A 14,018-nucleotide genomic window follows, 5' to 3' on the forward strand; every position below is an offset into this window, starting at 1 on the left:
ACTCCCTGCCTAGTGGGATGGGGGAGAGAATCAGAAGAGTAAAAGTGAGAAAACTTGTGGGTTGAGATAAAGACAGTTTAATAGGTAAAGCAAGAGCTGCTCATGCAAGCAAAGCAAGGACTTCATTCACCACTTCCCATGGGCAGGCAGGTGTTCAGCCATCCCCAGGAAAGCAGGGCTCCATCATGTGTAACAGTTACTTGGGAAGACAAATGCCACCACTCCAAATGTGTGTCCCCCCCTTCCTTCCTTCTTCCCTTATATGCTGAGCATGGCATTGTATGGTATGGAATATCCCTTTGGTCAGTTGGGGTCAGCTGTCCCGGCTGCGTCTCCTCCCAACTCCTTGTGCACCCCCAGCCTACTCGCTGGTGGGGTGGTGTGAGAGGCAGAAGAGGCCTTGGCTCTGTGTAAGCATTGCTCAGCAATAATGAAAACATCCCTGTGTTATCAACGCTGTTTTCAGCATAAATCCAAACCATAGCCCCAAACTAGCTACTGTGAAGAAAATTAACTCTATCTCAGCCAAACCCAGCACAAGTCGTCATGTTCTGCTGCAGCATGACAGACAAATTTAACTTCTTTTAGGCAACAACACACCTTCTGGCAATAGGCAAGGACATGCCTCTGGCTAGAGCCAGAGTCTGGTGTCATCCTGACATATCAAGCTCAGCTCTGCTTGCTGACTAGGATAGTTTTTTTTCTTATGTGTTATGCCTAAATTATGCCATTCTTGATTACACACCCTCTTCTGCCTAGTTGTATTTCTTGTAGCACATCCAGTGCTACAACTGTTTCTGCTTCCTTGCTATTCAAACCTTCTAAGATTGGTAGAATGCCCCTCCTCTGCCATTCCTTAGCCAACTTCAGAATCTTCAACTCTTTTAATCTTTTTCCCAAGTAAATTCCTCCTGCATCCTGCTCATTTATTTGCTTTTTCTGAACTCAGTCTGTGTAGTCTGCATCTCTCTGTTAATGAGGTGTCTGGAAGTGAATGCAGGATTCCAAGGGTGATTATTATTTTTTTACGATGTGCAGCAGAACAGTGCTGGGGGACCATGGTAATGATAAGGACTTCATTGTGTTGGACGATAAACAGGGAAAAGAATGATGACCTCTCTGTGTCATAACAAAATGCCTGGGTATTTACTTTGGTCTTTGCTTCCGTAAATCACTGCAACCTTTTGTCTAATTTGTGATGCACCTTCACCCTGAGGTCTTACACAGCCTAAATGCATGCTGAATTTCTCCCTTCTCCTGAGTAGAGGTTTTGACACGTTTATTTTCTCATTTCACCTAACTGCATTCTTCCAGAGTGAATTCTATATATGTTATTTATCCAATAGCCTTCTCAATAAGGGTGGAATAAAGGCCCATAGAGATGGGGCACAGTACTGGAGAATTAATGTATGTAAAGGTTTCATGTTTTTTCCTAAACTTTTTCTCTAGAAACATGAGCTCCTTTTGTCTGAATTATAATGATAGGTTGCTATTCACATATTGCACTCTAAGCCCTGGAAATACAACCTTCTTTTTTTGTTTAGAATTCAACAGTATTGGAGCTTTCTATCTTAATTTAATTTTAATCCTATTTTAGAGGTATGTCAACAGACAAAAATATGTGAAAATACATTAGTGTGCAGCACAGCTCCATCTCTTACACTGGGTAATTTTTTTTTCCAAAAGTAAGGACTGTTTATATGCTTATATCATAAATCCCTGTAACATATCTTCTGTATGCTAACTAAATTATACATATTCCTCTTCTTTAAAGAAGCCATAAAGTCTAGTTTCAATGAATTAACTACTGCAGATACTCAAGGTTGCACGCTGAGGAAGAGGTAAATATAAGTACAGCAGGGAAGGTAGGAGGATGGAGATCTTGCAGTGAAGATTGTCTTGTACCCATGACCCAGCCTGTGGGTCTGAACGGGGCTGTGACCCCTCTGTTTTCATGGTAAGATGGAAAGATGAATCCTGAGCTGCTTTCGTGTTGCATCGTGGGCTCCAAAAGGCTATGACCACAGATCTGTTTAGTAACTTGTCTGCTGACGGTGACTCAGAAAGGGAGACCTTCCCTCCACCTGGACCCTGCGGCTATGCCATTAGATGCTGTTCTGAGGGTGGCATGGATAATGTGGTGAGAGGTGTTTTTGTCGGATCCGAAGATATTTGAGATTGGAAGGGACCTCTGGAGGTCTCCTATCGAACCTCCTGCTAAGGCAGGGTTAGCTATGAGGCTTACTCAGGGTGTTATCCAGTCATGTCTTTAAAACCTCCAAGGATAGAGATTGCACAACCTCTCCAGGCAACTTGTTCCACTGCTTGACTTTCCCAACCTATGCCATTGCCGCAGCACAGAAGGAGAATCTGCTCTCTTTGAAGCAGCTCATACTCCAGTGCCCCAAATTAATAGCTTTCCAGGCTTCAGCCATGACCAACCAATAGGTTTGGAGCACTGCTAGCATATGTCTGGACGTGTGTTTAATGGGTATGAGGCATCACATTGTGCCCCAGATTGTCCACAAGTCCTCCTCTTCAATAATTCTGTGCTCTTCCAGGTCCCTGGAGGGCAGACAGCTGAGGCAGAGAGGGCAAAATGGAGTTTGCTCAGTGTGTGCACAGGTGTCGTGGTTGATGCTATGATCAGTCATGATGTCCAAGTCCATTCCTCCTGGTGTGCAGGTCCCTGGGAGGCTGTGTGAATGAGTGACTGGCTTAACACAGACTATCTGGCATGTCCTTGGACTGTCAGCAAGTGCTACTCAGCTCTTCTAGGAGGTCACAGCACCTGGTACTTTAGTCCCATCCACTTTTAGAGCTTGTAGATCTAGGAGACCTATAAGGGTCACTTCATTTCTCCAGTGATCTGTGCTGGTGACTCAGAAGGGAAACATCATTCCCCTCAGTCAGTCCTTACAATAAAACCTGTGTGGCATTAGGGGAGCTGCACTACAGAAACCACAGGGCTGTGCTGCGCCACCTGTGTGGGTGATTCGGCACGGGGGCAACATTCTCCATCATTCAGCAGTGGCTCCAGGTCCCACCTGAGGGACAGAGATTTGTCCCACCTGGTCCTACAGCTGTCCCTGTTGGTGTGCTGCAGGAAGAGTTCCCATTCTTTCTTCTCATTTGTAGTTACTCGGGCACTATTCATAACGAACGCTTTTCTCAGAGGTGGCTGCATTTCAGAGGTGGGTAAAGCAAGCCCTTCCCTGGCTGTCTGGTTTTCTGCAGGATGAGCTGTTGTTAGTATCCCTGTTACCTCTTCTACCACCTTTGCTTATGGGGACAGCTGCCTGTTTGCTGCTTACCCTGTGTGTCTGGGGACATGCTTGGAATCATTTATAATGATTGTCTTTTAATTGCTTGTTCAGCACTCCGCTGTGGAGCACCGTGCTGCTCTCTGATGGCAGGGCCGGCCGGCAGTGGGATGTCAGGGCGAGGCTGCTGTGTTAGAGCATGGTGAGGGATTGATCCCGGGCCCTGGGGATGTTTGCTTGCTCCTAGGAGGTTTTTAACTTTAATAATATCTCTTGGTGATAAGGAGCAGTGACATGGAGGGACACAGCAGTGACAAGATGATTTAAACAGCCTTTCTGTGTTGCTTCACCTTCACAGACGTCACAAATCAGATTTAGCATGGGTCTGAGGAAAGGAAGGGGGAAAGTGGGGGACAGTGTGATAGAGGGAGAGGAGAGGAAACCCATGTTCATTCTGGTAAGCAGATGGACAGGCTGAGTCTCCTCCCACCCCTTCTCCACTGGGTCCTGCTGCCATCCATGGATGGAAACCAAGCCGTCTCTCCCCCGCCCCAGCAGCTCTTTCCATTCCTTCCCTGTGAATGCCTGACTGCCCCTATCTGCTGTCTCACTTTCCTCCTCATTACCAGAAATCCCCTTTCCTACCCACAGGTATTTTCTCTTTTTTTATGCCAGGCAAGTGACCTTAAATAACCCCTGACCCCACAAACACCTTCATGGTGGCCCCTGCATGCATCCTTCCCTGAATGCTCTGGATCACCCTGTGGTAGATGCCAGCAGCCACCCTGTGCATTTTTCAGTGTGAGGAGCTGCAAGAGCTCTGCATGGGGACATTGGCACGTACCAGACCCTCGCTCCCCGCAGTGTTGGCATGCAGGAGCTGCCTCCCCTCCCCGGAAGGCACCTTGCTGTGGGTGGCAATATGTGACTATCTCTTGTCTCCTTACAGATCTCTCGCAACCTGGGGAAGCTCTACAGCGAAATGATCTTTGTGAACGGCTTTGTGCACTGTGACCCGCACCCAGGCAACGTGCTAGTGAAGAAATGCCCAGCCTCTGGCAAGGCCCACATTATCCTCCTGGACCACGGGCTTTACCAGGTACATAGCTATGGGGGGCTTCCAGGGCCTTGTGAGGCTGCCTGTGGGTGTCAGGCTGAAAGAGCACACCCAGCTGCAGCCTTGCCCCCCTAAACCCATATGAATACATTTTTCCTAGTTCTCTCATAACCCTCCAAGGATATTTCCTGGCTCTGAAATGGGGGATAGGGCACAGGGAGGGGGCATGAGGCTTTCCCCCCCGCCAGTTCCCTGTCCTCCATGGACTTCTGGAGGCCATGTCTCCCTCCCCAGGTGCTGAGCGAGTCATTCCGCATGGACTACTGCTGCCTTTGGCAGGCCCTTATCAAGGCTGATATGAAGAGGGTGCAGAAGTACAGCCGGCGGCTCGGGGCAGGGGATTTGTACCCTCTCTTTGCCTGCATGCTGACCGCCAGGTCCTGGGAGTCTGTCAACAGGGGCATTGACCGGTCACCAGTCTCAGCCAGCGAGGTAGGTCCAGTGTGCCCTTCCCTATCGTGTGCCCCGTCTTCTCCTCGTGTACCTTTCTTTGTTGTAACCACTTGCACCACTGATATTGCAGTGATGCTGGGCAACCCCTGGGAGCTCTGTAGCAAATTCTACATTTGATAGCTGAGCTAGAAAAAGCCAGGACTCCTTCTGCAGTGTGTTTTGTAGTGTCTGAACTTAATTTCCCAATTTCACTTGTCAGGGGCTGCTTAAATTTTGTCTAATATTTTAATAGCTAAGTGTTCACCAGTTCTGGCAGGGGAAACATTTGTAGATCAGCCTTTTCTTAAAAAAAGTGTTGGATGCAGCTGTGCAGGGAACCATCAAGGAGGACAGGTTAAGGTAGAGGAGACATAAAGGCTTAGTGGGAAGACATGAGAAGGATAATACATTATCACTATTCATGTAAGTGACTATCAGCACTGATACAAACTCCTAAAAACCCTTGGAAATTACGTCCCAATCAGAAACCCTATTAACTTGGAGTCAAGGTTGCTTAACTGCAGATCCTGTCAACTCAATCACTACAAATCTAGGAAATTGCCACTTACATCCTCCACCCTTTCCTATCCACACATGCTGGGATCCTTCTGACACCTCCTCGCACTCCTGACACACACACACCGCCTTAAGAATAGTAGCAGCCCCTGCCACTCTGCTGCTGTTTTTAGAGATGAGCATATAGTGATGTGATTTCAGCCAATGGACTAGTGTCTGTAGGCAGAAACACGTTGTATCCTATGGTTTGTTTTTATCTGCACGCATCTGTAGTAGAGAGGATGAAATTCATTTGAGTAGCGTTATAATACTGTCCTGTGAAATTCTTGTCTGGAAATTCCTTCGAGTTGGTGTTTCATTTTGATGGATATGGTGGAATTTGCTGCGCTGGCTTGCCATTATCCATAGCAATGAGTAGGTCAGACATCTTGGGTAATGGACCCCCCTGTCCCCGGTAATTTGATTCCTTCCTACCTGAGTTAATTTTCTGCATATCAGAAATAATATAATGACTGTCTAGCAGATCTGTGCTTCATCTGCTGAGTTCTCGAGCTGGTAGCTCCAGAAAAAAATTCAAAGGCACCAAAGCAAATCAACAGAGAGCTGGCTCCACCACTACGAGGCCAGTGTTGAATCTGAGCTAGTAAGCAGCGTTTATCCTAAACTGGCTTGTGAAGGTTATGCCAGAGGTATAGCTGCGGCTGCATGGAGCCTTGTGTGGGCTGATGAACTTTGTCATTGAGTTGAATTGCTTGTATGCAGCCAGCTTTGTTGTCTTTCCTACACGACACAATTAATGCTGAAACTGGATAATCCTGCAGCAGATAATGGGGAGCTGAGCAGATTTGCTATGGCATTAGGAAATGAGCTGCTGCTTGCCCTTACTTTAGAGGTGAATTTGAAAGATTGTATCGGCAGCAAGAGCCAAGCTCTGTGTAGGCAGGTACCATCAGCACAGAGCTCCGGAGAGCGCGCTTGTATTGACGTGAGAGTAGTCTGTGAGACAAGGAAGCAACACTCCTGAAACAAAATCTTATCTGTAGTGCTATGTCCAAGTCTGGAGCACTGCATCTCGAAAAAGGTTTGCTGAAACTGGGGTGAGTCCAGTAGGAAGCTACAAGGACTAGTGGTCAAGCAGATGCAACCCATGAGGTAAAGTCTGAGCAAGTTAGGGCAGAAAAAGTCTGGAAAAGCATGGGTCGAGAAGAGTTGTAGTAGTGATTTTCAAATTTGTTAATGACTGCTGCAAACAGAACAAGAAGTAAGGGGTTTAAATTCAGCTAAGGGGATTGGGGTTAAACATGAGAAAAGCCGGATCTAACAGCAAGGCCAGTGAAATGCTGGTATGGATGGTCTGGGGAGGCTGTGAGTCACATCACTGGAGAGTTTTAGGAGCAGGCTAGGCAAATGTGTGAGGATTGCCATAGGTGTAGTTGTTCCTGCCTTAAGTCAAGGCCAGGCAGCTGACTGCTCAGGGTGGCTGCTAGCCTCATCTCATCTGATTTTATGATTGTGTTTTGCTGCATCCTGCAGCAGCCTCAGCGATTGCAGCCAAGGGGCTTTTCTCAGGTCCTGTGGCAGAGCTTATTTCTTCCTCTGCGCACAGGCTTCACCCTCAACAGAAAATGACAATTCTGATGACAGATCATGTCGTTGTTTTGTGATGTGGACAAGCAGCTGGAGCTAAAAATAAAAAGAAAAGAAATAGAAAAGAAAACCTATGTGTAGAAAAAGAGAGTAGGCTCTGCAGTGATGCTGGCTAGGATAAGAGATAATCAGGGAGGAATTTTCTGCCGGCAAATAATGGAACAAAACATTTAACATTTAGGAGAGCTAAGCATCTTCTTGCTGAAGCTTTGTGTATTTGGTCAGTGACAGAGGCAGGAGGACACAAAGATTTATTTCTCAGCAGCAAAGCAACCGTGGTGGTGTGTGAGCCATATACATCTCTGACCATCATGACCTGAACACTCGATTTGTGCAGGTCTGCTCCTTTGAAAGAAGTCTGAAGTTCACAAAGAGTGAGATCCCATATCGTGATATATAGGCCAGCCGTCCCTCATTCCAGAGGAGAGAAGGTTTTAAAGCTGTCCTTTCCCTTTCCCACAGAGCAGCCTGCCTCCTGTAGGAAGTCATTTATTGCCCTCTGCATGTGTCCTGCTGGATTCTGGAGATTTCAGATATTCCAGGGACTTCTGTTTGGATTTGCTCATTGATGTCATGTCCTCTGTAGGAAGAGGTAGGGACATGATTATGTGTATGGGATCAGCTCCGCACCACACTGTCCTACGTTTACTGTGATAGTGGGGGAACTCTCAGATCTAAAAACAGGCAGAAGAGTGGGGGCTGGCTGTCTTGTATGCTATGGTGGCTCATGTTTTAGATGTTAGAAAGAAATTCTTTACTGTTAGGGTGGTGAGGTACTGGAACAGGTTGCCCAAAGAGGTTGTGGATGCCCCATCCCTGGAAGTGTTTAAGACCAGGTTGGATGAGGCTTTGGGCAACGTGGTCTAGTGGAGGGTGTCCCTGTCCATGGCAGGGGGGTTGGAACTAGATGATCTTTAAGGTCCCTTCCAACCCAAACCATTCTATGATTCTATGTTTGGACGGGACCCAGTCTTAAGTCGGGGGGGGGTGTAGCCCATCAGTTATCACTGGGATCTTACAATGGGTAGTGTATTTGTTGGAATCTGGGGAACCAAGGAACATGAAGGATCACTGTGTCTGCCTTGGTCTTACACTCTTTCCTTAGGCGTCTGCTGCTGGCTGCTGCCAGACAAGATATGGGTCTAGGCAGACCCTTAGTCTTACGGATGACAGTTTTCAATCTTTTGGGTTAGCATGGCACTGGACTGCGTAATGTTTTCTCACCTCTGCTGAGTTGTGTTGAGGACAGAGGACTAAACTGGACCTTGGAAACAGCTTCATCAGTGTAGCATAAAGGCATCAGTTGCATTGCACAGCAAGACAAGGAGCAGCCTGGTTGTCATTGCGGCATGCCTCCACCTTCCTGAGCAGTCTTGTGCTACCTACAGCTCTGCCAGCTTTGGGGCTGGTGAGGTGAGACTCAGTCAGAAGGCTGCAAGGGCAGTAATGAGAGATGGCTGCTGTGGGCTGCCCGGGGCCAAGAACTGAGATAGCAATCAGTGCCCTGTTCTCCTGAGAGGCTATTAATCCTGCCAGTGAGGGGACAGGGCCTTATCTCACTGAGGGGCAGGTGAGATATGGCAGGAGTGATCTGTGACTGCTGTGAGTGCTTGGGACAGCCAGGAGTCTGCAGGAAAGCAGGACAAAGAGCTCTTTAGCTTCTGGCCTAGAGTCATGGTCTGGAAAAACATCGTCTCCTCCTGCCAAATCCCAGCTGCATCTGGACCCGGGTTTCCCATGCACTCTCAGCTTCTCTTTTCTTTCTCTCTGACATGACCCGGCTGGCTGCAGGATGTGGAGATCCGGTCCAACGCGGCTGCTTACCTACCCCAGATCACCCAGCTCCTCAACAACGTCCCCCGCCAGATGCTGCTGCTGCTGAAGACCAATGACTTGTTAAGGGGGATTGAGTCAGCCCTGCACACGCGGGCCAGTGCCAGTTCCTTCCTCAACATGTCTCGCTGCTGCATCAGAGCTGTTTCCACGTAAGTCTCTTCTCCAGGCACCAGAGGCCAGACATGGAGCAGCAGGGGCTGGCTGGCCCTGGTGGCGAGGAGCCGGAGTGGGGGGATCCCAGGGCCAGCTGGCCAGCCAGGGCTGAGTCTCACAGTAGCTGAGCAAGGCAAGCAGGGCAGACCCTGAGATGGTGGTCAGGTCCAATCAAAAGTCCATAGCATAATGCAACATCATGGTGACAGGGCAGGTCCAAAGTCAAACCAGAAAGTCAATCTGTGGGTCAGGTCTGTGGTGACAAGACAGGGCTGAAGTCAAGCCAAGAGGTCAGTATGTGAGTTGAGGTCCAGGTCAAGCGGCTTCACAGCAGAGCATGAGCTGGGAACCATTACTCCTCCAGTGTAGCTCAGGGAGGGACTGAAGGTGCAGGCCTGAGATTAACTGGAGCTCCTGAGCCTATGAGCAGAGGGTTGGGGGAGGTCCCAGGCTAGTCAGGGCCATTAAGGCTTATTAGATCCCCCTACTCAAGGCCCTGACAAGGCCTAACTTGACCTGTTACTCTTAGCTGTGGACCTCTCCCCCTCCTTAGCACATCTGCTGTGGTCCTACCCCTGGTCAGTTACATGTCAGCCTCTGTCTGTGCTGTTCTCACACCCATCAGCCTCTCCAGAGGACAGGTCTGTCACCCTGGGGCTGGAAACAGGGATGGAGTTGGAGCCCTTAGGGTAAGGGTTTAGGGTTTGGCCCCTTCAAAGGAGGGGAAGGGGCTTCCTGCCCATTACAGGCATCACCACTGGGAAGTATTTGTGGGTAGGAAAGATCTCCAAGTTCACTGCTGCCAGTTTCTGCAGCCTGACTGAGAGACTAGGGCTGACTGTGAAGATCAGGCTGATATTTAAAAGCCAGGAAGAGGAGTCATGCAAGTGATTTCTATCTGTGAGTCTTATGAGTCAATACACTTCTGCCTCAGATTCCTCCTCCTTGCAGAAGAAATAACAGTTATTTCTCTTGCTGATGAGGGACCTACGAAGGCCAGTTAACCTCCGCTTCTAAAGAAAAGTGGAGAATTACTTTTCCTGGAATCAGGGTGTCAGGATTGCTGGAATCCTGTGAGTGTGCTACCAGGAAGGGCTACGGGGGTGCACACCTGTCCCGATTAGCTGAAGTGAAGCTGGGCATAGAAGCAGAGGATGCCATGGCCCAGGGTCACTACACACAGTGGGGAGAGAACCGGGCTCCAAAGGGAGCAGGCTGTCTCTTCCGCCAGATTCGTGCTAGGAAGGCAGTCCGCAGCTCCTCAGGAACATTACTTGGAGAAAATTCCTACTCCAGGGGTCTCCACTGATGGGGATTCTCCAGAGGTGGGGCATTCCCCTTCCCTGGGGAGGGTCAGTTGTAGTAAAGATGTAGGACAGGCCTCCTTCCCGCCAGCATCCTGCTGGATCTAATGCAGGTGTTTCTCTCATTCTAGGTACCAAAGGAGCAAGAGTCACTCGCTTTACAGGAGGGCCCAGATCTCACTCACAGAAGCCCTGAGCCTGTGGCAGATCAACTTGTATGAACTCTTTCTGTGGCTGAAGGGGTCCCAGCTGGGGAACTGGGTCATTGCTCTCCTGAGCCGGATGCACCATTCCACGTACTGACATGAACTGGTGGGAGAGGCCTGGGTGCTCCCTCCCTCCCTTCTGCTCTCCATGGCACATTTGCCTTTCTGACTGTTTCTGTCTATTCTGTGGGCTATTTTTGGGTCTTGTTCCACGTTACATGCTGCACTGTCCTTGCCTGTTACAGCGTTAGCTTTCTCTGTGGCACTGAGAGGTGGTGTGGGTACCAGAGCTCTGCTGTTTCATGGTTTAGGAAAAAGTGGTGCAGGATACTGTGTGTCAGGAAGGGCAGGGTACTTTCTTTCCCCATCTGAGCAGGGAAAATTCCACTCAGGTTCCAGTGGAAGCAAAAGCCTCTCCTTGGCTCTTTCTTAAACAATCTTACAGAATTTAAGAGAGTCCCACCCTACCTAGAATGCCCCAAAACATTTCTCAGACCCTCAGTCTTCTCAGTCTGGTTTCTGTTCAGATGTGCAGAGAGCTTCTCAGAGGAGTGAGACCTTGTGGAGAGCTGGCACTAGTGCTTCCCCTCCCAGCACCAGGGAAAGGGGACCTTAATGGTGAGAGTGGCAGACTGGGAGTCCAGCTTTCTGAGGTTCGTCTCCAGTCCTGTCAGCAAGTGCCTCTGTGTTTTTTGGACTTTTCCTGGCCTGTTTCCTTGCAGGTGAAATGGGGAAAGGGGACAGTGGTCCTGCCTCTTTTCCAAAATTCAGGGAAGGCAGGAAGAATGACAGTTCAGGGCTCTGAAACTGTTGGTAATGTATGTGTACTGTACAGTACTGCCACACAGCAAAATAAATGTGTTGTATCAAAGACCTTTGGGGGAGCGATGCCTGGCTGTGCACTCAGGGTGACGTTTGGGCCTCTAACCTCAGTCCTGTTTCCATTTCTCCACTGATAGAGTGATGCCAGGCAGCACTGTTAACTCCTTGCAAGCCAAATGAAATGGCCTCTTGGTCTTTCCTCTTCCCAAGAAGTTCGTTCCACATCTGGGTCCTCCAGTGCTGCATCAGATGTGTGTTGGGATGGGATGCAGAAGCAGGCGTCATTCTGCTGGGAGGACACATCACTCCTTGCCACCCAGATCCATGCTGAGCCCACCTCCTGCCTGCCTGTGGAAGCACACTGCAGCACATCTGTGAGACGTCACCATCCCTGTGCCATGCATGGAGCATTTCACCTCCTCACTGCCTGTGATGTTTCACTGCCACTGCCTCAGATGAAAACCTGCCACTTGCTTGGTGGTGCAAGTGACAGGTCTGATGGCTCTGACTCTGCAGCTATGGGATGTCTACCAGGAAGACTCACCCAGAGGCCTGCTTTATGTGAGACATATTGGGATACTGAGAGACATCCCTGCTGCTTGTGAGGATTCTTGTAGCCAGGACGGGTGGATGGAGGTGACTGCCCAGATCGTTTAAGCTTTCTCATAAACTGTCTTGGCAAAAGTGGACACAAAGGACAGGATGGGAATATCCCTCTACTGCTAGCAAGCTTGCTAAGCTGAGGGTCGTTCCTTGAGCAAGCCACAAGAAGAGCATGTGCTCATCTCGTTTGCATGCAGTTTCCCAGCTTGCAGGGTGTGAGATCCCACCTTGCAGTGAGTCCGTTTGCACGGGAAGGGAAGCAGGGGGCAGAGTGTGGGTGAGTGCATGTGTCAGTGCTTGAGGAACCGATTCTCTTGCTGACTGTGTGGGAGAGGGAAGGGATGTAATCCAGAAAAGGTACCTGACTGCAGGTGGGCTTGGGCACGATGAGTTAGTGACTGCGGAAGTGTGGCTTATGACAGTGACTCTGTGTGCACAAGCGTGTAGGCACAGCTGGCTGGCTCAGGACTGTCAAGAAGTGGTGCGTGATTGGCAAAGTTGTGGATGGGGAATTACGGGATGTGGGTTTTTGGTCTCCTGTGCTTTCAATTGCCTGACCCTGGCATTAGTTCTCTGAGCCCTTCCTACTACGGGGACAGCAGCAGGAGTGATGTGCTCTCCCATCTTTGCTAACAGCAAAAAAAAGAAACCCTGGTAAGAGTCATTGTCCTCACAAAGCTTGTCCCCAACCTGTGCCATGAACAGGTCAGTGATTCCCCTGACTTCTGGGTTGTGTGACGGCGTCGGGGAATGGAGTGGTAGTAATTGCAGTGACGAGACTCCTGAGTCGGCAAGGAGTCATGAGGGCCCCGGAGTATTGGTCCTGCAGCCTGTACATGAGTAATCTTTGCTTATGTGAGCAGTCTGGCTGAATCAGTGTCTTGCTTAGGCATTTACAGCTTGTAGGCTGGCCAGTGTGGGTGGGTCTGTCTTGTTCTCAGAAGTAGAGCTCCGCTCAAAAAATTGGCCCGGTGCACCCAGTGAAGTGCAGGAGACCCTCTGGCAATGGTCACCTACTGCACATCCTCATCTTGTAGCTGCCCCTGCAAATGCCTTTGCCCGTCCATGTCTGGATATACCAACCAGAGCACAGTCTGGGTCTCACCAACATCTGTGCATGAAAGCTCATCCCACAGTGAGACCCTGGTCATATCCCTCATTTCCAGAGGATCCCATATCATGGAGAGGCTCTCTGCAGCTGATGTTTGCATTGACTGCCGAGCCCCCAGCCTGCTCTCAGCCACCATGACTGTTCTTTCACCCCTCCAAAATCTAGCCATGAGATGCTAGTCCCGCTGCCTGTTGAAGGTGCTGGCTCTAAAAGTGGTAGGGAACCAGCAGCCGCTCCGACTCGGTTTTGGCAGTGTGCGGCGGGCAGAGAGCGGAGTGTGTTGGGAAGAGCTTTGTCCATTGACATTAGTCTCTGCCGGGAGGCTGCGTGCTTCAGTGTTAGCACTGCTCCGTCAGTTGTGCTCAGCTCTCACCCTTCCCACAGTCAATCAATGAGGGTTTGCCTGAGGAAAGAACAAGCAAACACCCGGAGTTTGACCCTTTAACATTCCTGCCTTGTCTCTTTGCTGAAAGCTCTCAAAGGTGAATGTGTTAAAAGGGTTTTGAAAAGACACTTTCTCATCCCAATTTGTGGTTGTCAAACATGAGTAACCTGGATCAGCTCTGTGCACTTGGCCTCTCCTTCCAACCTGCATTTATTGGTGTTTTCACCACCGGCAAACCTTGCCTTGCTGCTCTCCCTGCAGTCGGCACACGAGCTGCTGTCTGCCTGGCTTCAGCTGCAAGCGAGCTGGAGTTTGGGGCAAAATGTCAGCCTTGCAGCAGATTCCTGAGCCTGCCGACTCTTTCTTGGGACCAACAAGTGGGGGCTTAGAGCTGGAGCCAGAGATGCAGAACCGATAGGCAACTTGCAGTTGCTGTAATATGAAATACTATGTTGTAGCCTCATAGCAGCTCCCATCCTGAAGGCTCTCGGTGCTCTCAGACATGCTGGGGAGCCAGCAGTCATTTCAGCTAGCATTTAAATGTACCATCATTAGGGTGGCTGGAGGTGGAAGATGGGGCAGTTGGGGTAAATGATGTTGCCATGCCAAACTATGCAAGAATT

At 49.5% G+C, this 14,018-nt stretch overlaps 1 protein-coding gene across 4 annotated transcripts in view; it reads left to right on the top strand.

The window, feature by feature from the left end:
* Positions 1-11,893, top strand: part of ADCK1 (aarF domain containing kinase 1) — a 93,469-nt gene extending 81,576 nt beyond the window's left edge. For 2 of the 4 annotated variants that reach the window (XM_054828907.1, XM_054828909.1), the window contains 4 exons: positions 4,213-4,362; positions 4,615-4,812; positions 8,767-8,960; positions 10,400-11,893. In XM_054828907.1, coding sequence (XP_054684882.1) covers positions 4,213-4,362; positions 4,615-4,812; positions 8,767-8,960; positions 10,400-10,571 — 714 coding nt within the window. In that variant the 3' untranslated portion in view covers positions 10,572-11,893. The remainder of the gene's footprint in view (positions 1-4,212; positions 4,363-4,614; positions 4,813-8,766; positions 8,961-10,399) is intronic. The other 2 variants (XM_054828905.1, XM_054828906.1) reach the window with 1 other exon arrangement.
* The last annotated feature ends 2,125 nt before the right edge of the window (positions 11,894-14,018 follow it).

This window comes from Grus americana, chromosome 5, assembly GCF_028858705.1.
Source record: "Grus americana isolate bGruAme1 chromosome 5, bGruAme1.mat, whole genome shotgun sequence".
NCBI lineage: Eukaryota > Metazoa > Chordata > Aves > Gruiformes > Gruidae > Grus > Grus americana.